General features: G+C 35.4%; 1 protein-coding gene across 1 annotated transcript in view; it reads left to right on the top strand.

Annotated features, from left to right (window-relative positions):
* Window positions 1-7,652: 7,652 nt before the first annotated feature.
* The window catches only part of ESR1 (estrogen receptor 1), a 168,259-nt gene continuing 148,879 nt past the window's right edge, over window positions 7,653-27,032 (top strand). The window contains exon 1 of the mRNA XM_035538970.2: window positions 7,653-7,703. Coding sequence (XP_035394863.2) covers window positions 7,679-7,703 — 25 coding nt within the window. The 5' untranslated portion in view covers window positions 7,653-7,678. The remainder of the gene's footprint in view (window positions 7,704-27,032) is intronic.

Here is a 27,032-nt window from a genome sequence, read left to right as displayed (position 1 = left end):
GAAGTAAAATAATTATAACAATAATAGAAACTCCTTTTGACCTATCTGTTGACATCAATGACTAGTGACAATTCCCCTTTTCTAAATATGCAGTCTAAGTTGTGTGCTTTACTGCTGATGTGCTGTTTTATTTCTGAGTAGTTTGTGTTTGTTTTCAGACTACTAGATGACCAACTTCTGCAAGGATCATCTCACTGTACACTGTTCTAGGCTAATGGCATGCATGTTGTAATATGAAATGCTTTAATTCTGTGTCTGATCTGCAGTCCCACTGTACCTAGAATGAGCTAGCTGGTACATTAGGAGAAGGATGAAATTCTTGGAAAAAAAGTTCATTGGGCTTCTCAAGAAATATTTTAAAAATTCATTCCAATTCCACCATTTTTTCCAGTTAAAATGAAAACATGAAAAAGCATTATGGAAAAAAAAGAAACTTTGTTATTTTCATGATAAAACATTTTGATGTTTTGATAGTAAACCAGCTTTCATTTTACATTTTGTTAATGATATTTAAACAGTAAGTTTTCCTGTTTAAAGTATTTGACGCTAACCACTTCCTTTCTGTCCAACAAAATGTTGTTGATGATCTGTAGCTTTTTCTCATACATTTTCAGTGATTTCATGTGTTCATAATTACAGGAAAAGTTGGAAAAGTGAGGGCAAAGGAGAGAAGGGAATTTCTTTTGCTTTTCTTTTAACTTTTCCTACCAAGCATGTAGTCCATCCCTTTTTCATCTCTCTTGATCTTCCCTCTTCTCTTTTCTTGCTCAACTCCATCCCACAGCAAATCATAAAAAGAGATAGTTACTTGTACAGTTCCGTTTTCCCTTGACTTCACTACACTTTTTTCAAGAAGTAGCCACAAAATTTAAACTATCACTGTTATTAAATTATGCTACCAATATAAAGTTGTAGGTAATCAAATTTGATCTTTATTTAAGTTTCAACTGAAAATGATTATGTGAAAACAAAATTTAGTTTTCCTTTATTAGTTCACTGGCTTGTGTAGATCAGTATCAGTATTGTTTAACTGGCAATTCTGATGCCTGCTCAAATTAAGATGCTATTAAATCTCTTATCTTTCTATCATTTTCTTATTACTTTTCAAACCAGTCACCTTTTGGACTGAAATGTCCTGTACTTGATCCCTAAGAACAGACAACTTTTTTCGTTTCTTCCTTTCTTGTTAGAAAATTAGAGGGAAAATGTTTTTGTTCACTGTATTTTATTGTCAGAGAAAAAAAAAAAAGGCCTTCACATACATTTTGCCTACCATATATCTGAGGAAGGTAGAAGATTACGATCTCATCCGCACCAGTGATATTCTTTGCATAATCTTTGCAAATTGGTTTTGTTTAGGCTCTCTGATAGATCTTAGAAAATTACAGTACAGTCATATATATTGCATTTTCTATGGGATCTTTCTGTAAAGCTCCTCAAGTTCTTCACTGAAGTTGGCCACTGCGTGTGAGTGAGTAGATTGCTTAGGATACATCTACAGTGTACTGAAATTTGGGATTGCAGACTACGTTGTTAGGTAACTTTAAACTGCTTGACTATGTGCAGTCACAGCAACATGCAACCTACTTGTTCTTAAATATTTAGTGTGTATTCAGACTCCCAAAGCAGATTTTGTAATTTGTGCTAAATGTCTTTGTTGCTGTGTCTGTCCTTTTATCAGCACCTGACCTGAATAGTACTTCTTCAAGCATGTCTCCACAGCTGTAGTAATAATCATCAGGAAAATTCATCCTTGCACAGGTAATAATATAGCAAACATAATGATTGACAGAAAACTGCGTCTTTTTAATACATCCCTGTGAACCTTTATCTGCATATATTCATTTCTGTCCTTACATTTTCTCTTCCAATATTTTTTTCTCCAACCATACATATGCACTTGTAATATGTGTTCTTTAATGTCTGACAATTCCTTTATTGTATTTACCAGTCTGACCTCTGAAAATGTTTCTTTTGATTAGAGATGGCCCATAGTACCATGTAGGTTTGAAACAGCTGAAAAGGCCTCCTTGATTTACTCCTAGCCTGTTACTCGTTACATCAGTTTTTGGCTGGAGGTCAGCAATGCAGGTTTCAGCTTCTTGGCTTCTTGACTAGATAGATCCTGATATTAGAAAGATACATGTACACAAGGGTAGTATAAAATTTAATGAAGACAGATCATCTTTGTATTCAAATTTTAAACTGGTCTTTACTCATGAAATGGAAGGCATTTTTTTTTTTTGCTTTTTTGTTTTTACCACTTTCTCAAATTTATTTTGAGTATTTCATAGAAATAAAAGCATTCCTTGCTATGTCTTATTTTGAGAATGTTACAGATGCCCTAGGTTGGTTCTGTAATGTATATTTACACTGTAATATTTTTGGTCGCTCAGCTTTGTAGACTTTCTCTCCTGTATTCCTTCAAAAGATTGTATGTTTATATCTTTATGAAAAATAGATCTATTTCATCTGTGCCTGATTGCATTCTCAGATGTTGAAGTACCAAAAAAAAAAAAAAAAAAAAAAAAGAAAATCACTAGTGTCTTTTAACTGGGTTGACCCCTGGGATTTTTACATTATAAAATGGAAATTGTAAAATAATTTCTAGATTTGCTAAATCAAATAGGGTTGTATTTCCTGGGATATCAGTTCAATGCCAGGAAAAATTTCCATAGTTAATGTCTAATCATGTGCCCTTGGGAGACAATTAAATTGATTCTGGTTTGAAGTAGTCTTGCTCTAAAGAAAAAAATACTCTGTAGCTGGACACTTCAGATGTGAAGTCCATACAGTAGATTCACCTAGGTCAAATACCATTGTTAAAGCCAATATGTATTTCTGATTTGCTATTAGGCCCCCATGATCTTAGTGTTAGGGGACAAATATATATATATATATATATATATTTGTGTAGTGTTTCTGGATACTCTCGAGTCCAATATAAAGCCCATTAAGGGAAAAGGGAATCTGTCTTGACTTGAAGGGACTTTGTCTATCTTAATGTTCTACAGCTGTAACAAGAAAAATAGTTTGTTTAACTTTTTGATTTAAACCATTTCTAATATTATGTTTCTAGGAATTTGTTCATATAAATCCTGAGCTTTCTTGAACAAATGGTGATAATGATGACAATGAGTTTGTCATTGAATGACATATCGGAAATATGAGTCCAAAATAACATTTGATGGTCATCTAGGAAGAACCCAATTCAATCACAAAGATATTTTATTTGAAAAAGTCTGTTGCAGCCTGAGGTTTACTGTAAATTTTTTTCAGTTTCAGTGCTATTGATCACTGAGTAGACTCCTAGTTGTGTAGTTGCATGGTGCATACTCTTACAATAATGTTTTTCTGAACATACGTTTTTGGTATTGTAGTAAAAGCTAAATTCCAGCTGCATGGAGTTTAAATTGACTAGTAATATTAGGTGACAGTACAGAACTAGATGATGACTTTCCTTATAAAAGAGACTTAATTTGCATTTTTTACTCTAGCAAAATGCCTCATAGAATTGCGTAGTATCAGAATAACCCCAAATTAAAATCTCATTTAAACCATTTATAGCATATGTATCATTTTATTTTGCTTAATTTGTTTAAATTGAAAAATATCCTAGTAGCAGTCTGCAAAAATAATATGATTTTTTTGTCTCAAGACTTTGCAATAAATTGGTGGAATAGATAGTAGTTGTGACATACTGATGGCTGAAACAGCAGGTGTCAGATAAAGCTATATAACCTGACATTCCCCTGCTTTTTGCTATTTCTCTTAGCAGAAGTAAAGACTGCAAAAAACAGAATTGTTTATTGAGAATGATATCTGAAAGCTGGTGGCAAAGCCGTTGTCTCAGATGTGTGAAGTATTATGTATGTGAACAGATTACAAAATGCCTTGTATTTCCATGCTCTTCTCACTTGCAGCACAAAATTACTCAATTAGTGTTTGTGTTTCTATTAGGGGTTGTTTTATTTGCTAGGGATGAGAATTTAGAATTAATTTTAAACAAGAAAAAAAAGTCTTTAGTCAAAGCAATCATCCCTAGAGTAGGAGGATTAGGTTTTGTTATTCAATTAAAAGTGTTTGGATTTTATTTTTTTCTAGGAGTCAGGGGATATGATCTTTTAGCTTTGTACCACTACTTGATATCCTCAATTATAGAAGGTCATTAAATGTATTTAAATATCTTACACGAGGATGGTGTTTTCCAGGAGAACAGCTTGTGTGTACAATATGTATGTTAGTGCTTTGACCAGATTTATCACTAGATATTAGTAAATTTGCAGGGATGTGTGTGGTGAGTTGAAATAAATTAGGGGGCCATCTGTTGCGGAGGCTTATATTTATGCTCTTAAAGGCCAATTTTAGCACCAGGATTACTAGAGTTAGTTCAAATGGTTGTGGATTACAGCTACAGAAGAGAGATTGAAAGAGTGATATAATTTACTCCTGTTTTGGAAATAATCTAAGTGCGTAAGGAAGTATATGAACATGTTAATCAAATTGTGTACATTTTTTGCTGAAAATTCACAGAAATTTTACTGAAAACTGCACTTTTAGAACATATTGGAACTTGGCAATAGCAGTAAGATTAAAATTTGGTGCTGGTGAAGAAAACTTTTTTGAGGGTGTATTAGTATTGTGAAAAGAAAATGGACAAAATAGTGTGTTTTAAAACAGATGTGGAATAGACTGCTGTCCTTGCTGTTTTGCTTGCTAATTATTCTATTAATTTATAAAGAGACTCTCATGTAACGGGTTCAAGCTAGTCATGCCTCTGGGCATGAGTGAACCCCGAGCTTGAAGAAGATTACTTTTCTCCTGGCTCAAGACCAAAGTTAGCTAACAAGAAGGAAGAATACAGATGCATGTTTCTACCAATTTAAGTCAGTAAAACTTGTCTGCACTCTACTTGCAACTGTATTCTTTAGCTATGAACTGATTTTTGGAAAATCAGAATGTGCTGTCAAGGCAGGTCAAGTATGAGATCGCCAAATGTGTTTATCTCTATCATACTTTCAATAGAAATGTTATAAAGTAATAGATATGTATTGGACAGTACCTGAGTAAATAAGTGGATTGAGTATTGAAATGCTGTCTTTGGCAAATTGCTCCTTTGATGAATGCCTAAATTAGCAATTCATTACTGCCCATATACATCCATATTAATAAAAGCAGGGGAAGGAGGCATGTGGAATACCAGACCTGGTGCCATGGTTCCAGTTGTACAAAAAGATATTCTGCTCTGTTCCTGGTTTTGTCCACTTTATGTTAGGCTCCAAGATTTACTGACACTCTTTTGGTTTCTCACCTAAGGCTCTTTACTCTGGAGATGATGTACTTCTTCCTTGTCATGCTTTTCCCTCCATGAGGGTGTATTTCCCTACTTTGGCATTCCTTTAGCCCTTGATTCATTACCTTTGCCTGTAGGTTTGTTTTGCATATATTTCTATCCCATTAAATTGTCTATGGTGGAATGCTGTTGCATTTCCTCCTCCGTATGTTTTGCATCTTTCAAATTGAAAAGTGAAATGTTGGAAAATATCTAAAATAAAAGATCTAAAACAAGGTATGTGTTTGACAACAAAGGTGTTGCTGAGATGATTTGCAATGTGTTTGGGATGCACTGCGACAATACCCTGAGAAGGGTATTAGTATTTATCTAGACTTTCTCTAAAATATGTTATAGCATGCCATTATTACTTTAAAAATTGACTCGAGATAATTTTTCATCCAGGCCTCTTAAATCAGTGAAGAGTATACAACTGAAACCATTTTTTTGAGTCATTTTTTAAGATCTATGGCAGAATCTACTGTTTACTGTATTAATTCCAGTATCCCAACATTTCTCTTATTGCAATCAGTGGAAACCTTCCAGTGCGTTCAGTTCTGCCATGTTATCTGCTTAATGGCACAATTAAAGTCATGCAAACCTTTTCCTGAGAACACAGTAATAAAAATAATGTGTACCTGGTAGAATACCTGGATCTATGTGTGCACCAATATGTACTACAGGCTTCAAAATGTATTTTTTTTTCAAGGAAAAAATAAGCTCCGAATCTTTCAGATTTAGTAATTAATCAATGGCAACAGCTTAGGTATGTTCTTCTGTTGTGCTTCGTCTATTGACTCTGAGTCAATGTTCATGTTTCCTTTCACAACTTTCAGTAGAATCAGGGAACATAAGAGCAACATTTTAGTGTTACTCTATCGTACATGAACTAGTACCTCTGTGAAAATACTCTGTGAAATATTCAGTACTCTGTGAAATATTCAGTGTAAGTCTTGGGGTAGAATAAAATAGATCTTGGTTATGTGGTTTCAAAGTTTCGGTCTTGATTGAAAATGTTCTCTGATTTTGTATATGTGTGTGTGTGTGTGTATGTAGGTTGATAAAAAAGTATAATTGGGGGGGGGATTTAATTTGAGATTTTACTATTAAGAAGAATTATCTTTGTATTATTTCAATGCAAGGAGAATAATTTGGTTTATTGTTTCCTCTTTGTATTATTTCCATTTTTATTGCACAGTGGGAGTCTGCTATGACAAGCTTTGCATTGTGTTTTCCACTTCTGTTTTAATTTAACAACCCTTGCAAGCCATTTTCTTTCAAAGGGTGGTCATTACAATATTTTGTCTTATAACAGCAAGATTGACTTTAGGGAGTAGAGCAATAAATTATTTCCTGCCCTTGTCCTGTTAATATGTACAACACATTTCTCTTTTCCTTGATCACTGTCTCCTTCATGTTGCTGTTTGCATCTTTTAGTAAAGTCTCCTTCTACACTAACTGTCCTGACATGCGTTAGAAACAAGGAATGCTTGACATTATATAAACCAGGAATAATCTGATTTAAAACAAAACAGTAAATGGTGAAAAACTTAACTGTGCAAAAGGTAATATGTATTTCCTGTAATCCAAACAGGTTGTGCTGGAACTTTTTTCTAGAGCTTTATGAAATGGAAAGAGCTGCTATTCTGATGGTGACGATTAAAAAGCAACCTTGAAATCAGATAATATTATATCATTGTATAGAACCTGCATTTGGTCACTAATTCATCTGTGCAGCCTTTGTCTTGGATTACTCAAGCCTTCTCTTTATTTAGAATTTGCAGGTTTATGGTCCATGCTTTAGTAGTTTATAGCTCTGCGACCATATTACTTATAAAAGAATCGAAAGCAATCTTCCAACATGTTTACAGCTCTCCCAATTACCTTAAGAGCATGTGCTTTTAAAAAAATTGCTTCTCTTGTAGACACAAACAACTGTAAAAACCTCAGCCTGAAGACGAAAATGTTCCAGCACTGGAAGTTTATTTTTAAATTTAATAGATCAGATTTTCTTTTAGGGTTTGATAATTTGTTGAGATTTATTAGAGCAGTTACCAGGTTTAGCTACGTATAGACATGGACTGAGATTTATAGCAGAAAACACTTCCCTTATGTCGAACTGGGGACTGATGCCAGGCTGCACTGTGCAAGGCAGTTTGTTTTGAATACAGGATAGGTTTCCTTCTAAATTTATCACCTTTCACTGCTAAGGGGGTGTTATTATGCTCGTGATACGTGTTTTCTTGCAAATGTGCTTCTGGTTCAGTTTCCTCGCTACTGAGACTTTTCTATTTTAGTTCCTCATGTCACGTGATCCTCCCAGCCAGTGAGAGCGCTGCCGAAGTAATGGCAACAACCTTCTGGGATAAATGTAAGTGACAAAAACTCCTAGCTTCTGCCAGTTTCTGTCGCTCACACCCACTTTTAAATGCTGCTTTTACCCAAAACTTTGCGGGGCACACCTAGTGATGTCTATGAAAATGCTTAGAAGTTGTTTTTTTTTGGTTTTGACTTTTTTTTCCTCTTTGCCTAACGTTACTTTTTCTTACTATGTTCCTTTTTTTCCTGTATCCTGCAATGTAGTTGAGAAGCCTAAAAAAGCAACATAAAACAAAAGAAATGCATTCCAAGCGCTGCCTAGAGTTCATTTTAAGTTGAATAGGGAATATTGCAAGTGTAGTAGTATTTTATTTAATGTGTGCTTTAGGTAGGGTCAAAAATCCCAATCTGCAGTTCTGAAAGAATGAAGTGATTCGCCCTCGCCAGCCACAATTGATTATTTTGGTGGAAGGAAAATAGTAAACAAAATGATCTGAAATCACACGGTCACGTCTTGGCCAGTTGGCTGGTACTTAGTGAAAGGATTTAATTCAATTAAAGGGCAGTCAGGTACACAAGGCATTGTATCATTTTCTGGGGAGTTTATGAATGAAGTGAAATACTGTATTTTGATCTCAGCCGATGCTGAGCCATAATTATCCTGTATGATATTTAAATTGTGTTCATTGAGATTTGTCATATGCTTTTTATTTCAGAGGTTGTTCCTGTTACAGTTAGTGTTGTCTTTCTTTTTTTTTTTAATACAGTGTCTAAACTTTATAGGTAAAGTTTACCTGGTAATTACTAGTAAGTAGAGTTTTTGTCTAATTTACTTTTTTTTTTTTTTTTTAATTTAAGAATAAATGTTTGTGGAAAAGACCTGTTGAAATAAGTTGGGATCTCATGATTTCCCATCATGGCCTCTGGCTTGGAACCTGTATTGTATCCTTTGCAGGTGCAGAGACCATTATCACACATTTCTTTATTTTCTCTGTGTTACTCATCTATACCCTAATGACAATGCATTAGATATCTATTTGAAATCTTTTTCTTATTTTTTTTCCTCCTAAAAATCAATTGGTTACAGAAAAAATTTACTTAATGTTTACGCTGAAGTACAAGAAGGATAGGTGAGGCATGTTAACTTATCAGTGCAGCTCCTCCCCTCATCACAAGAGATGAAGGAAAATTGTATGTTCCAAATTATGTTCTGGTTTGCTGCAATATAAACACTCCTTGTCCTGAAGTGTCAGAGGCACAACAGCATCCATGTGTAAATACTTGTCTGAGAAGCTTATTAGAAAAAGCCACCTTTGTTATGCATGTTGGATGAAATTTAGGAGCTAATCTACTGCCTTTTTTGTTTAGAAGTTTAAATTGTTGGGTTGTTGATAAAGCATTACATAGGCAGGAAAGGAGAGTGTCTATACTGCTTTTTTAAAAAGTGAATTTGTATATTAGATGATAAAACAAGTTCTGATTCAGTTTCATCTATTTGCCTTTGTTTCAAGACTTTGTACAATGACAACGTGCACTTAACTGGAATTTTGAGACTTCACCTCACAGCGGGACTTCACGATGCTTCCCACAGTTTAGCACTAAGGCTTGTGAGCATGAGTTCCCAGCATGAAAGATATGCTAATTTCTGTTGTGACCAGAGAAATTACAAGTGGTAAAATTCAAATAATTAAATTAGAGGATCCATTTTCACTTTTTTCTTTTTCCCCTACTGGTTTATTTACTACCTTCATTCATGCCCAACTGTTTTTGTTTCTTGAAAGAAACATCAGAAAACATCAAGAAAACACGTTGTTTTTACTGCAAGGGCAGTCAAACACTGGCACAGGTTGCCCAGTGGTTGTGGAGTCTCCATCCTGGGAGACATCAGAACCCACCTGGACGTGGCCCTGAACAACCTGCTGCAGGTGACCCTGCCCTGAGCAGGGTGCTGTGTCAGATGAGGGGGACTCCAAAGTCTCTCCCAACCACAGCAATTCTATGATTCCTTGAAAAATAACACTGTTGATTTTAGGGGAGATCAGAAGTCGAGTGTGGATTGCAATCTTAAAATGACACCCATATTTTAGACCTTGTCATTTTGCTGTCTTGGTTCAGCCAGCAGTCAGTCATTCATTTGGAGTGATAGCTGTATATGTCTTGTTGGCACCTTCTCATGCAAGTCATCTGAAATGTCACGTATAGGGAAGCAGGTACTGACAGTGAACAGGGTTCCTTTTCACCTTGTCCTCATGGCTATTCAGACTTACTTCTGGCAGCCGTTTCTTGTCCCATTCCTTCTTTGCACTGTGTCCTCAGGCACCACAGGCTGGCACGGGGAGAGACACTGACAGAAAGAGAATGAGAAAATTAAGAGTAAAATTAATGAAAGTACTGTGGGAAAAGCAAAAGTAGAAAGTGAAGGGACAGAGCCAATGAGCACTTCCTGTGGATATCTTGCTACCGTATTTGAATCTTACTGCAGGATCACTAGAAGCTTTCAAAGGTAATGCCTAGATGTGCGGAAGGATGTGAAGAAACAATTATCATGCAGGCTCTCAGAGGCTACAGAAAAATTTAAGCTCCAGTCCCATACACTATGTGAGGAGTTGTAGTCTACAGGTCTTGTGCATGGTACAAGGAAACATGACATGGTTTGGCAATAATGGAAGTAGAAGAACAGTGAAAAGAGGTACAAAAAAAATCTAAAAAAAGTATGTATATATACATATGTAAGTATAAAATGTACTTGCCAACATTAAAGTATACAGAGTTCATTTAATACACCTCACACTAACATATGGATATCAATTTTAAATAAAAATACCCAAAGTTAGTAACTTTACTTGTGTTTAGGGAAAGTGATTTTTAATTTTTCTGCCATAAAGAAGTAGGTGATTTTGTTTAATACTATTTATCTTCATGAAACGTAAATATTTGCCCTGAAAGTTATTGCTGACACAAAACCAAATGGGTGTTACTGTGAATAAATTCAGAGTGGAGCTGGAAATGTAGAAGGGTTCAGCCTCCAAGGGAGGGGTAGGCTAAGACAGGTCCCTGTTTGTAAGGAGCACAGTGAGCTGGCTACTTGGGGTGAAGGCTTGGTAGTAAGGACTGCACTGAGTGACTCAGAGGGCCATTTCTTTTTCTAGCTCAATAGCATAACTGGAATTTAAACACAGTATTTTTCCTCAAGAAGGAACAGTTTAAAATATGAATACATATTTTCTCACCAAATTATTAAACTTTTTTTCTTCCCTTTTTGACGGCAACACTGCAAATGAAAATGAAAGAAATTTGTACAAAGTTTTTTGTAGGTGGATATGAGCATTTTAATTCTGCAAGAGTAAAGTAAGATGTGTTGTTAATTTTGAGAAAACAACAATAACAACAACAAACCAAACCAACCAAACAAAAAAAACCCACCCCACATTCCAAGGAGCAAATATCTGTAAAAGCTCATTCTGGCAACATTCAGTTCACGATAGTAACTAGTCTGAGAAAGAAGATAAAGGAGGAGGAAAAGATTTTCAAATAATTACATGATAATAAACAATTTACTAGCTTCACAAAATATATTTTTCTTTTGTTTTATTTGGTGATTAGCATTTGCATAGTATAACTTTGGGAATTTGCAGATCTCTTTGATTTGAAAAAAAAATATCTTTTTCATATAGGATTCTAAGTTTAATTAATTTCAATTTCCTAGGCCTATAATTTGGGTCAACTCTGTTACTATTTTTTTCCCAATAGTTTCTGTTGTTACTATCACTTACTGCAGAAGGTAGATTAATGGCTAAAATGATGGACTCTTATCAGTTCCCCAGTTAAGTACATGCTATAGTCTAAATGATAAAAACTTGGGTAATTTTTGAATGGAAGATAATATTTTTATTTTTTAAATAACATTTTTGTGGGATTTTTCTCTATTTTTATTAATGTGCAGATTTTACTAATTATATTTATGCAAATTCCTACAGATAATAAAAATGTCATTTATCTTGTATTGGATTATCCTAAAATATTGAATAGAAAAGAATAATCCATGGAGAAGTAAGTCTGGAGACTATGCGGATAATGTTTCGTATACTTTATTTTCTAAAAGTCCATTTAGATTTCTATATACAACTACTAGTGCTGTGTCTATTCTGTTCTAGATAGCTTTCATTCATGATGTTTTTGGCTCTCAATAGCATAGCAGTGTTTTCTGCATAAACCGTAACAGGTTAGATCTATCAATATTGTGTCTTAACTGTTTGCTTCAGTCTTTATATCCACTATGGCAGCTAAACATAAATATTGCGAGGCCAGAATTGTTTGGGCTTGTATTTTGGCATTTTTTTTAAGCCCTTGATTTGAAATCCAAATCAACACAGAATTAGGATCTTGTTTGGATTTTTTTTTTTGGTTTTGTTTTGTTTTCTGAAAGCTCGTGTAACTCCCATGTAACTGCTTACAGTTTTGGCTTGTATCTTCTTCAGGTGGTGGTATAAAAAACTGAATGTGGCTTTACAAATAAGATCACTAAGGTTTGATTTTACAGTGAAAAAGTAGGAAATATTTCATACGTGGGTCTCATTCTATTAACATCACCAAGTTTGAGGTAATGGACAGAAATGATATTTGTGGGCTCATCTTACTCCGTTGCTATAAATCAGCAACCTACTCATTCCTTCCAAAATACTATAAATCTCAGACTGTGCTGCTGCCCAGTATTCAAATATGTTCACAACTGGTGCCAAGCTGTATCCTCATCATCCAAAGAAATCATTCAATTTCTACTTGTATTTTACCTCTGGCTGTGTCAGAAGAGCCCTTTTTCTGTCCACATTGATATCTTGCCTGGATACTTTTGGAGGTGAAATTTACCCTGAAGCGTTGATTTCACATGGTCATTAGAGAGCTGATGGCACATTTCACAAGAGTAAAAAGCAATAATATTTCTGTCCCAGTCAGTCTGATTACTCTGTTTTGTCAACCTAAATTCTTTCTGTAGTTTAAACTGGATGCATTTCAGGTGGTTTTGCTTCTTGTCCTAATCTGTTGCATATATTGCTATATCTTTGCATTTCAGTGATGTTTCTGTGTTATGCCAGTTCACTGGACACACATAAGCTTGCATGCATACACACAAATGTATAAACACAAGAGGACAACAAGGGCACCACTTAAATGAAATTTTGTAATTATATGACACATGAGTTCATAATTATTTCATTAGCACCTTATTTTCTTGGTTAGTCTTCTTAAAGGATTTGCTGTTGCTTGCTGACACAATTTTGTATAGAACAAAAAAGTGAAATTAGGAAAAAATGCATCAGGAAGGTTGGTACATAAGTAATAGAAGAATATTACTTTATACTTCCTTTTGGACTTCTGACAAAGGGCTGTCGTTTTAAAAAAAATATTGATTTGTTTTCTTCCTTTATTTCTTTTCTCTTGAAACCTAGCAACATGAAGGATCTGCTTGTAAAAATGTCTTTAAAAATAAAACAGAAAAAGCTAGAGAAAGCTAAGTCAAGAGAGACTCAAGAAGAAACTTTATGAATTAGGTGGTGAGTCAGTTATGATTTTTTTTTTTTTTAAATGAGGAAAAAGCACAAGTAACTAATCTTTCTTCCCTAAGGGGATTAAATTGAGGCGAGTAAGACAAACCATTAAGCAAATTTGATCTTTGGTAACTTAAATGATTAAAAGCTAGGCAGAACATCAGATGACTAATTATGCTCAAGGCAGAATTTTTATACTTGGGAAGTGTATATGTTATGAAGTGAGCCAATATCATCTGTCTGGTGTTATACAACCCTTCATCCTGTCCTGTTGCCAATTGTAAAATAACCTAGTTGGCCTAGCCAGGTCACTTTCTGCCCTCCCCTTTGAGTATCAGGGCTGGGGTAGGACCGTGCTCTCCTGGCGTGCCCTTCCTGGCAGGTTTCCAGTCATCAGTGACTGCCCCTGGGAATGTCTGGCAGCACCGTGGTGGGACAGTGAGGACCAGATGTCCCCAGTGGCATGTAACAGCTTGGGACTGCCTCCCTGGTGTAGGCACAGTTCATGTGTTCCTGTGGTGGTTGACTGGAGAAAGAGGAAGTAAGAACCATCCAACCAACCACACTTGGGTCCAGACCCTAATGGGTCCCTGAGGGGTTGGGGTGCATTTGGGACACTTTTGGAGCAGAGCTTCCAGTTTAGTTTAACCCAAAAGGAATCTGTTATGCACACCCCAGCTGCTCCACATACCAAACCAATGCACTGGGGAAATCACTTCAAAACCTCACTACCGTGAAGAAAGATGGTAACATGGACACAGCTTATTTTAATTAACTAATAGCATTCTCTGTGCTAGCTAACTAACCTGTCACTAATTTGTCTCAGCTCTGGGTCTACTTTGGCAAGTCATAATTCTGCTTGCAAAAGACTTGACCATCATATGAGCCTGCCTATTTCTACACTTAAACCCACATCTGCTGTCATAGAAAGATCCAAAGGAAAAACAGACATTTTGGATAAAAGTGGAACATTATTTCCCCCTTGAAAATGCCTTAAATCTAATTATGTCTCTGGTGATAGAAGGCTCGAGGTACTGTTAGTTACCTCCAACATGAGATAACATGACTGAGTTACTGTTAGCTACCCCGAGGCTTCCTGCACACGCAGCAACTCACTGGTCGTAATCTCAAGAGAGAATCAGGAATTTATTTCAGCATAGATAACGCATGAGGACTTACTTTTGCATAGACACAAGTCACTGTGCATCTGCTCTGTGCTGGTAAGTTTTTGCTTTAGTTTCACTTATTGAATCCAGACAATTCTGGATTGACTGAGCTGTCATAGCAACCAGATTGTGTAATTTGTTCACAGTGTTTATCCACGTTTATCTTAAGGCCCAGTTAGGCTGTTTTTCCTCTCATGGACAAGCTGATCTAGAGCTTTGCCCCTCTGGTAGCTGAGTCTTGTAATTTCCATACTGAATTTGTTTTCAGTGCCAGCTTTCTTTCTCTGGCTTAGACACCTCTTGTGTTTATGCCTAATGTTGCTTTTATAGAAGGTGGTCAGATTTCCTATCACCTTTTTTTTTTTAGTCAAGTAAGCCAAATTCTTCACCATCATTTGTTTAATATACTCTTCAACCTTCAGATCTTTATTGAATTCCAGCTGCCATTTTATAATTTAACATTATGAAATCCTTTTCCAACTCATTGCAGTTGGCCCTCACCCTTACTACGCTTTGTATCATCAGCATAAGTAGTTATATCAATATACACTCCTTAAGAAAATATTAAACAGCAGAGGAACTAACAGAAATAATTCCCTCAAGATCTCCCTCCACTGAAAAAAAACCTGGCTGATTGTATTTGGTTTTGTGTCCTACCTTTTAGGCAATTATTTTAGCCCATTTCTCTGAGAGCTCTTGGAGACAGAATTTGCTGAACTACTTAAAGAAATCCAAATAAATTTATTTTTATATTTGACTATAGAATCAACATCCTTATAGAGAATTTTCCACAATGACTCTTATTCAGATATTGTATTTAAGGATTCTCTAATTGTGTTCTTGGTAGCAGTTTCTGTTAAATTACCCAGAAGAAATGTCTTGACACCTGATCTCAGCTAACTTAAATTTACCTCTTTCTTCCTCCTCTTTCCCACATCCTTTTAAGAGTTGGAAATCCATTTTGTCTTTTTCCTGTCCTTTAATACTAAGAGTTTTACCCTTAAAAGTCACCAGCTGGTCCTGGTGACTTCTTATTGTTCTCTTTGTTGATTTTTCTATAACCTCTTTTACTGACACTTTAACTTTCAGACAGATCCTTCAACAGCCTAAGAAAGGTTCTGTTATGAGAATTCCTCTTCAGGTCCTTGCTATGAGCATGGATGCAAAAATTTCAGTTACTTTTTCTGCCATAACCTAATCTTCTCTCAGTGCTCCTTTTACACCTTTATGTCTCATCATACCTCTAGATACTCTGGTAAGCTTCCTAATCTTGATGTACTTGGAAACAAACAAACAAACAAAACAAAACAAAACAAACAAAAAAAAAACACCTTAACACTTGCAAGTTATTTCTCAAACTTTTTTGGCTTGTCTTATTGTATTTTTACATTTAGTATGCCACAGTTTTTATTTTATCTTCTGTTGTCCTCATTAAGTCAACAATTTCATTTTTTTGAAGAACTGCTTCAAATAATTTCCCCACATTGGTAATTAAGTGTGCTGCTTTTCCAAGTTTGCTTCACATCACTCAGCATATTCTGTGTACTACCTATGAACTCTTTGCTCTTCTACATGTCCATTTGCTAGTTCCTTTACAGCAACTTCTTTATTTCTACACAATTACTGTTTTTGAAATCAAGCAGTATTTTGGGGGATTTGTTGGCTTTGCTTGCCCCTATGTACATGATTAATTTAAGAGCTTTATGATTGCTATTACAAATTGGTTCCTTGCTAGCAAAAATTCTACATACCAGGCACTATCAAATTAATATCTGCTTATCTTGTGGGTTATGTGTTTAGCTGCACCATGAAACATTCATTAATAGTCTAAAGGTTTTATTTTCCATTCATTCCTAAACTTGGTATTTACTTGATTATATGGGAGTTAGTTAATTTGTCTCTGAGGTTTTTGGAACATATAGACAGTCATCAGCTACAGTTTAGTCAGGAATAGTAAAAACATACAGATACCTCACATTCATGTCCCTCTCAGTGCAGGTTTGTTTTAACCTTCTAGCTGCGTAAGAGTACCTCCAGTGAGTTTTCCTGTCTTTTTCCTTTTAAATAGTATTTTGCAGTTGAATAGCTTCCTCTGCTAAGTAGATTGTTTTGACAGCTACATTTTGGTTCTTGCTATTTATTCTAAATGAATCTTTCTAAGTTGTACTGTATCATGAATCCCCTGTGCTATCTACTTTTTAATATGTTACATTCTAAAATATGCCAGATACATATGCCCTAGTGACTTTATTAATTGCTGATATGTTGCTAGCACATGCTTTTCTTTTCTGAAAACCACCCAATCTGACAGTATCTTTATGATTTCTGTGGTGAACAAGTTACTGTATTTGGTTCTGTATATTTGAGAAATGTGTAGTCAAAGTAAAAAGAAGTCAACTTCCTCTTGCACTTGCAGCCAACTGAAGGAGCTGGAAAAGCCTCAGCCTGGGTTAGAAAGGTCTGAGCAGCAGAACTGCTCAGTCTTCACATCATTGTGGGTTGCAGTCTGTCCCAAACATGCAGCTCTCCTCTTGGCTTTAATTGTTCCTGACATCGTGATACTGTGGGGATTTATAAGAGGCACCTCAGGGAATGCATCTTCTGACTGCTGTAACATTTGCCTAATTCCCACAGTATGTGCATAGTCCTGTTTGCAGAACTTGCATTGCTGAACAGAGCTATTCTGACCATCTTGGCTGACTTCCTCTGTAGCACAACCTATAAGATCTTTCTGAATTACTTTCTGTCTGAACTTATATATATTTTAGGAAAGAAACTCTTTGCTTCATTGTTAGAATGCTTTAGATCAGTCCTGACAAGCAGAGTAGTTTTCCAGTGGGTAATTATCTGTAATGTTAAAATGTGCTGTCTATTTCTGGCCTTCTATCCTGGTAGATGCTGTGGTATCCTGGTAAATGCTGTGTGTCAGTGAGAAATAGAGGCAAATATGACTCTTTTTACTCTTCCATTTTCCCTATTGCGTTATATTACACGTGGATCGCTCTAACCTTGAGTCCACAGGGTAATATTGGGAGTTCATGTTCAGCTGCCTACTAGTACTCCAGATCTTTGTCAGTCTTTTCTCCTTGGGACAGAGCACTATGCAATGGCTTGCGCATATATATATATATATATATATATATATATATATATATATATGTATTTCTCCTAGATATATGCTTTTGGATTTAGCTATAGCAGAAATTATGCTGTTTACCTTAAGGCAGGTTATATAACAATTCAGGTTGTGTCATTAAAAGCAGTATTTTTTATTCATATTTCTTCTAAATGTTTCATTTTTTTCTGCACATCTCATTAGCAATGCTATTATTCTTACATTTATGACACTGAGGAAAATATGAAAGAGTATAGCTGTTAAACAACCTCTGAATCGCAGTAGGACATCCTTGTTTGTTGATGTTTCTTTATTCACAATTACATTTTTGTAATCTAACACTTTGAATATATGACAATTTGTTTTGTTTCATACTCTTACCTTAATCAAATTGTCTAGCTATTTTATCAAATGCCTTACAGTAGGAAAAGTACATCATACAATGCTATTGCTTTCATCAACTATTAATCTTGAATTAATAGTTGTTCAGGTAGTTTAAAAGGAATCGCTGTATGCATAATACCATATAACCTTATTGGTTGATATTATTATATTAGTCTCTACTTCTTAATTTAAACCCTGATTTCCCTTAAAAGCATAATCAGACATTGGGCATAAGTTACTTTGGAATCGTGTTTATTCTTTTAAAAATTCTAATGTAATTTCAGCTTTTTCCCCCCCCTAGATTTCCACAATGTTTCTGATTTAGTAGAAAATCATAGTTAAGATTCAGAGAAGTCATTGGCCAGCTCTTGTAAGACTTCTGGCACTTTTTTCAGACATACTTGCTAACAAAATGTAATGTCAGTAACCATTGCTTAACGTTCTTGTGAGTTGTTACAAGGATATCAAAAGGATGCAGCAAACATGCTACAAGGATGTAACTTTTCACAAACCATAACCAATTTACTTGAATGCTGCTGTAAATTTTTGTGCGTGTGTGTGCATTGTTACTGAGAATACTAACTTTTCATTCTAAAAATGGTCTGATGTCAATATTAGGATTCATTTTTCTCTCTTAATATTTTAGAAAAATGCCTTCATTGCCTGAACTGCTGCCTTCTTTTTCTGTCCCTTTGTTTCAGTCAATAATTTTCTAGAGTTCCTGAAGTAGTGTCTTTTACCTGCTTTCAATTTATGAATCTATTCCCTGCACATATGTAAGATTGCAAGTATGGTTTGAGAATCTAAAGTTTTGATGCCCCCAGACTATTATTAAATTTATAATTTTTCACGTGTTGTTCACTAAGTCAAATTTAATTTTCCTTTTTTTTTTTTTTTTTTTGGGCCATGCTATTTTGTTGATTTGTAGCTTTTGCAACAGCTAGTAAAGTATTCTTAAAAAGTTTTCACATGCCATTCATACTTTCTAGGCAAATGCTTGCTCTCAACTGATTATAGTTCTGATTGTTTTCATATCTGTGAAACTCACTTTTAAAGAAGAAAGGATATGTATGTGTATCCTAGTATGTATCCGTAGGATATGTATGTGTAACTAGTTTGGACTTGATGATATTTGTACCTCATTACAGTCAAACTCTTATCAGTTGCATCTATATCATTGTAAACTTCTCTGTTATACAATTATCTCTGCTTCTTTTGTCAAATGATAACCCTATATTATATCCAGCAATTTTTAATTTGAGAAATTATTGTGTATGATTTGTAGTATATACAAATATTCATTAATACTGATAGCATATATTCCTCATAAGAAAGCACCCTGTGACAAGGATGGCTCATATTCTGTGTTTAGTCTTTTGCTGACCTTTTTTTTCTTTCTTTAGATATTATTGCTCTTTGATTTGTTACTCTTTTTTCCTTGATATATATATATATATATATATATATATATATATATTAAATTTGTCTGTCTTGCTAAGTACATCATTAACTTTATTTGTGGTGTACTTCATATATTTAATAACATACTTGGAGTTAAGAACATAAGAGCTTTTCTGGATCTCGGCCCTAGTATCTGTTGCTTTTTTATGGCCACTTTCATCTTGCTTTTCACTTTCTTATCACTCACTCTTCTTTTTTATATTATTTCCTTACCTAGTCTACACATCCCACATCTCTCTCATGCAATTTCCTTTCTTGGCTTCTCTGCTCCCCATCTCTGCTCCCCAGCCCTCCTTTTTGTCTTTTCCATCTTTCCCAACATTTTTTGTCTCTGTAGAATGATTTACCTTATCAAAATTACTATTCTTGACATTCATTCATTGAGTGTCTTATTAAGCCTATCCTAGAAGATGTCTGTAATTTTGGAGTGATACGTGCATGAAGAAATATTAGGAATGCAGACTTAAGACCAATTTTTTTCTTATTATCATTTCTACAATACCATCAGGGTTATAATAATGGATACATGTGGATACAATGACTGATAATATTTTTGTGATCTGTTCCCTTTCCTTTCATGAAACATTTGCTGCTGCTAACCTGAAAAAAGCCATCACTGGGGACATGAAAAAATGCTATGGCTGAAATGAAGAACTAATGCAAAATGAATTCACTGTTCTGCATTGTCAGAGTTCATAGATTCTTGCAAAATCATTGAGACTCATGAACTTTAAGCTATGAACCTTAGCCCCATTTCGTAAATGAGAGCAATGACATTATTTGCTTCTTGATGACAGCTCCTTTTCCTTCCATTTCTCCTGTTCTTCCTCTCTTTCCTCGTACTTCCCCATCCTTTCTTCTCTTTTCCATTCCTCACAACAGAGCTATTCTCTTCATCCTAGAATGGCTGTTAAATTGAAATAGCAAAATAAGTTATTTTTCCACATTGCCTGTTAACTTCAGAGGATGTTAGCCTGTTCTGGGAGTCATTAATTAAAATAAAATAGTTATGAAAGAACATGGTGGTTCGGTTTCAGCAATTTTCTTCGCTTTTTCTTGGCAACCAGGACAGGAAAGTTGATTTTCAGTTCTGCGTGTATTTGAACCAACATCTTTGTTCTTTTAGTTGATCCAGATGTTTCAGTCTGTGAGGTGGAGAAACCTCCCCTATGTGTGTATAATGTTTTTTTTTTTGGTTTTAACCTGTGGATCAGTTTGAAAGGTAACTGATGCAGTGTCTAATCAAGATGCATGGTCCTCCTCCATCCCAATGATGTCTGCTGGCAAGCCCTTTTGTTCTGCAGAATGTAACATAGCAAATTTTAGTGAAGAAACCTGAACAAGTCTGCCTGAAGAAAAGTCATCTTTGTAGCATTCTTTCCCCTGGAAACGGGGTAGTGAAGGAAGAATTTAACTCTAGGTCAGCTGAACTGCGAACACTACTGTCAAGACCCATTGGTAGTATACATTCTGGCTTGGTTTAGGCCAGAAGGCGTATTCAGCTTCACTGTAGCAGGTTGTAGTGCACAGGCATTGTTGTTTGTTTACATACTATTCCTTTTCAGCGTAAGGTTGCAGTTACACCGGATGCCTGCTTGTTCAGGAGGAAACTCTTAATGCTTATTCCCTTCTTTGATGAACTCTGTGCTGGCTGTCACCACTTTTTCCCTCTTGCTCATTGTCTTCTCATTGTCACCATCTGTTTCATGTTTTGCTCTCTGTTCTTTCCCCCAGGCTTTAGCCTCCTCACTGTCCCTGCATTCTCCCTGCAGCTTCTCAGCTTGATGACACTACTGATCAAGACTTCATTGCCTGCTCTGTGTAGTAGCTCCTTATCTGTGTGCTGTTCCATGATTCCTTCAGGAAAGTTCCTTGTTCCTCCTGCTGATGGCAGAGACCAGTTAGAGGTCTCCCTAGAGCATGCAGCTCTCAGCTCCATCACTTCTACAACAAACGTGAGCAGCAGGAAGGTTTGCACACGTTGCCTTGAGCAGATAGGAGAAACATAGCCAGAGCAGTGAAATGTTCAAACTGCTCAGATGTTGAAGAAGCGTCTGACACTTTTTTTTTTCCCCAGTCTAGAGTGGATCAGGAAGCTTTGATTAATTTCATTTTCTTTTTTAAATTTGTTTGTTTATTTATTTATTTATTTATTTTATTCTGGGAGAGCAGCTGCTTCCTTCTCTGAGTTTGAACAAATTTTGTGGAAGACTTAGGCTACACTCTGCAATGAATATATTCATATATACGTGTGAATATGCATATATGCATGCATTTATGTAAATATTACTGTTTATAATGAACACAGAGATAATGTCATATATCAAGAAGTTCATTTTGGAGAGACACCACTTAGTTCTTCTGCCCCTTCTTGTTCCCCCAACATCTATGCTTTCAGACCTGAAAGTGTTTTGCATTTGCTTTGAAAAGTATTGCTATACTTAAACTGCTGTGTTTCTGAAATATACATTCGGTGTAGATTTCTGTATGTTTTACTTAGTTTTTTAAGGAGTTGCCAATGCACCTTTCAGTGATTTTAATAGAGCTTGTCCTGAAAAACCATGTGAGTTAGCCAAATAGTATGGATAATTGAATTCATGAACATGCGAGCTTTTTCAGGTTATTATTTTGTATGGGCAGAGTAGGGGTTTTTATATTTTACCCGAATTACTTTGTTCATTCCACAACAGCATTTTTCTTTTAAAGGTGATTGGAAGAAGTGTTGGTATGTATATTTCTTACTTCTAAATAAACCTTTCACAGCTGAAAAATTAGAAATGAGAGTACAAAAACGGAGAAATGGAAGAAACATCTCCTCACTAAGTATTTCAGCAAGTGAAAAAAAAAATTGTTATTTTATTTAGGAAGGAGTGCTAAAGCACTGCTCCAACTTTACAGAGGAAAAAATGTTGGCAAAAAAAGATGACCCTTGGGCAGTTTTAGTTTAGCTCAAACAAACAATTGATGTTGTATTTTGGCCACATATAGGGTGACTATAAACAACGTATTCCATCCTTGTCCTGACATGCTGTGGATGTACTCACCCCTAGCAAGTAGTTTAGCAGGACAGCAACAAGCCTGGAGAGCAAGACAGCTGGTGGTGAGGAACCTGACCTCCACACTGTGTGCTTCAGGGGATTTTAGTTTGGAAAAGCTCTAGTCTGGTGCTGTGGACTGAACCCTGCTTCAGCTGTAGGAGAGCTCCAAGAGAAAGTCTAGCTTTCAGCCAAAGGGAATCAGCCATAGAAATGCTGTTGTCTTGTTAAATTCTGAATATAAATAATGGTTTTATATAACAGAAATCTCTTTGAGATTGTAGGTGAAAATACAGTAAGGTCAAAAACTTGGGGAAAAGGTACAAATATTTAAGGAGTGGGTAATTAACCACTGGAAAAGATACAATTCTGTAAGCCATTTTCAAGGCAGAGATTATAATTAAAAAAAATCTACTAATAAACATGAGTCATTGTATTAGATTATACTTTATGGAAGTGAGGGGTGTATGGGAAGAAGATCAATTACCTGACTTCAGTACAGGACTCAGAAGTGAATTTTCCTGGGTCTTTCATATGTGTGGGTTCTTTGCTACTCCTAACCCATTGCCCACTCATTCTAATTCTGACTGCTGGTTATTTTTGGTGTGACTCCAGAGAACCTTCCCCATTGCTATGCTGTTTATTAGGCAGGGATGGCTGGGAAATTCTGTAATAAATGTTGCTAGATTTCTTTAAATCTTCATGATGATAGTGCAGTAGTAATCTGAAATATTGCTGTATATTACTGGGCACAATTCTATTCACAGACATGTCCTTGAATGTTTTAAGAATATGCCTTTAGTTTGTTTTTTTATCTGTAAAGGGCCATCTACTTTTAAAATTATTTCTAGTTTGAAAAACTGCTTCTGTGTCAAACTCCTCTTCAGATGAAAACACCCTCAATACACTTTGTGGAAATTTTTGTTTCTGACTGTCCTTTTTTTTTTTTTCTCTCTCTCTTTTCTCTTACCTGTTCATTTATATGGGTCCCCTTAGCAACATCTTTTACTAATGGAAAAATAGTAGTGCTTTCTGTAGTCTCACTGTGATTGAATGAAAAATAAAATTTGCTTGCATTTAGGTTTTCAGTCCCACTGTTCCTTCTATTATCCTGAACACTAATATTGTGCATTAGGGAGATCTACAATTTTTTCTTTTTTTTTTTTTTGTAGGTATTGCAACCTTAACTGAAAGTAGGAATGCAGAAAAATAGTCATCTGTGTATGGAATTATCTCTTTCTCTGGATTGGAGGAAGAAAGTCTCTCCCGTACATTTTGTACAATTGTATATTATGGATTGCAATATCCAGAGAAATCACTTTGCAGAGTTCCTCTAGAGAGACATGAGAATCACACAATAGAAATTGATTATTCTCTCATTTTGCTCCCAAGGAATTCTGTGTAGGACTTGCAGTCTCAATTTTTGCAAAAAAAATATTCTGGAGGCCAGGGGGTGCTATAGGTATATGCATTATAATCTATGTACGTTTAGTATTCAACACAGAAGGCAAATAAAACCTGTTGTATTTTTTTTTTTCTGTTCTGAATTTCCGACAATTTTGTTTCTTAAGCAAATTCTTTCAGCAGTAGAAAGGGCACATGTGTACGTGTCCTGATATATGCATCTTATCTGAGAGAGAGAAAGGGTAAAAGGGGATCAGACCTATGAGCTTAGCCTTTGGAAATTATGTGCCTTATACCGATAATGCAATTTATTTTGTCAAGGAGGGAATTTGTTGTATGGAATGAAATGAGGGATAGAAATTTTATTTCTGTATGTAGATACAACCCACATATATAAATATGTGTAAATAATATATATATGTTTATGTGTGTTTTTACATTGTTTTCGCAGTGGGGAGATTTTGAAAAAATAATTTCCTTAATCAAATCTTTACACTTTAAAAATGAGATTTATTAAATATAAATATTATGCAAAACTAAATTATTTGAATTATGTGTTCTCAAAAGCAGTTAAGTTAATCAAAGATCTGTTATTAATTTTCTCCTGCTTCGATCATTCAGATGTATGTAGGCAGCAAGGAAGTTTGTGAGCCTAATCAGTTTTTCATAAAGTGACAATACAGTGTACATTTTCATTCACATAGCATGAGTGCAAGGGAGGCATCAGTAAATTCACACAAAGCATATCATATCTGTTTTTGTTTGTGTGTTAGTGTCTGATGAACTAATAAGTGACTAGACAGATGGTTTGTGGGAAGTAAGTTGAGGGCCAGGCTTTTTTCAACACCATATTGTTTTTCCAGAAGTGGTTATTTGAGACTGTAATAATTAAATCCTGAACCCTAGGTATTAAGTACCTGTTTTGTCATGATTTCTGATTGTCTGTTCTACCATGCTACATTAGTTTGCTGACTGTTGGCAAGTGATATATCTGATTTGAGAAAAGGCTATTAAAATAGTAATTTCTTTATTTCCCACTGCCTACAATGCAGAATTAAAAGCACATATCATTCCTGTCTTCAACATATCACAAGAGCATGGTCTGTAGGCATGTTTAATACATGCTAGTTTTACATGTATATACGCCTCTGTGTGAATTTACACAGAGGTTTCTGTAATGTTTTGTTTTGCTTCTGAGGTATCTTGGCAGACTTGCATGTCTTTCACATGCACTTGAAAATCCTTTCAGATGTAGAGGGGTTTGCAGCTGAATTTATATTCAAAAAATAACAAAAAATAAAAAATTAGTTGTTAAAAAGAATATCCTTTTCCATACAAAAATTAATTTACCTGTTCAAAAATGAAGGGACTACAACCAGAAAGACTACAGTCAAGATATGTGAATGTTAATAATGCAGGAAAATAAGAAAGACAGTGGTTTCACATTATGAAGATTCTGATACCAACGTTGACTTGAAATATTCCTGCCCTCTTGTCAGTGACTCTAAGAGAATTGGTGTCACCCCTTCAGCAGGGCTGACACCAACATCTATTGAATTACACTGTAATCTAAAAAAGAGACGAAGTGTGTGAAGTGTGTGCGTGTGTTTGTTTTAGTCTTGGTGTTTGTTTTAATCTTGGAGCAGAAAACCACTCAAACTGCAAACAGTTCTTGTGGCCCAACTAAAGGAGCAGCTTGGGTTTAGGAAGGAGCTACCAGAAATGGAAGGTTAAGAACCCTGTAAGTCAGAATTGCATTGCGCAATTCTGAAAATAAGCGATAAGAAAAGGAACCGTGATGTCTAAATCCCACCTTGGGCCGGGTTCAGGTGTGCAACCTAAAGTACCGTTGACGACAGAGCTCTCAATGCCTTGGAAAGTGCAGACCATGGCATTGCAGGTTCAAGACAGGCAGTAAGAATTATATGGTCATCATTGCACACTGGATTTGTAAGTCTATGACACAACATGTCTTCACATAAGGGTTTGCTTTTAGTCTTCTTGTTTCTTTCTTAACCTCTTCAAGAAAGAAAACAGATATAATATTTCTATGAGTAGTCCTAGACTGATTGCTATAACATTGACTGGAGAAATGGTTACAGAATGGTTTTGACATGAAGCCATTATCTAAGATTAAGGAGTGTTTCTCTTTTGATCTGTGTAGAAATGATATGTGCCTGATTCTGCTGTTCATATTGGCATAAAAGTGACTTCCAGTGTGCAAACTCTAACCTGTGATGGCTGTGTGTGTCCTTTCCCCCTGAAGACAATCAGTCCTAGTTATGTTCCGTGCCACAATTTAACTGTCTGGAGTCTGAAAGCAAATTACTTTTTAAAGATCCTCAGCTAGACAGACTGTATTATTGCTATGATATCCAAAATGATTTTTCTGTGAAGAGTTGGCTTTAAATCACTGCAGATTATCTAAAAGCTAATGTCTTCCTTTGTTGGTTACCTTGTGTATCTGAACACAATCTGAACACAATGCAATACTTTCCTGGAGAACTAAACTACATCATATAGGCTTCTTAGTGTTGTTGGAAGCATTCCTTTTCCTACTGACTTGACCCAGGAAGAGAAAAAGGAAAGTGGACAGAATAGTTGGAAATAAATTCCTGGTGACTGTAGTTATTAATTTATTTATTTCCCCACTGCAAATCAAGAGGGATTTTTGAAGACATTTAAAAAAGAATAGGATGTTTGTTGTGGTTATTCTATAAACATTGCTCGCCTTCCTCTTTCCTCTTTACAATTGTTTTTGGAATGTTGTTTTGTATGTATGAGAATAAGGATTTTTTTTTTTTTTTTAATCATCCAGCTTAGTAGCTAACAGTAGATACCACAAAACTTCTTAGTGCGTCAGTCTGTTGGCACATGTAATAGCATGTGGCCTGGGAAACAATGTGTTTTCTCCATTTACATTAAATTATTCTCTCAGCTGTGAAACTGCACTTTAGGAAATCAGATGCACATAGATGCATATACTTGATGCCTTACTGCTAACAAGAGAGATGCTTTAATTACCTTTGCAGTGATGGTTTCACCAGATAAATACTGATCATCAAAGGAAAAGTATAAAGATTGCAAAATTGTAATAACTGCTATTTTTATTCAGCTTTATTGTATATGCATAGTATGTGATAGAATTGTAATTACATGATTGCATGATATTTCTATAATATTTCTTCTTCAGGCACAGAACACCAGTTGCATAACTCATGAATAAACTATTCCACTTTTCATCATCACTGTGTAATGTATGGTAAAGTT

The sequence above is a fragment of the Cygnus atratus genome, chromosome 3 (genome assembly GCF_013377495.2).
Source record: "Cygnus atratus isolate AKBS03 ecotype Queensland, Australia chromosome 3, CAtr_DNAZoo_HiC_assembly, whole genome shotgun sequence".
Taxonomy (NCBI): Eukaryota; Metazoa; Chordata; class Aves; order Anseriformes; family Anatidae; genus Cygnus; species Cygnus atratus.
This window is presented reverse-complemented; position numbering and strand designations above follow the sequence as displayed.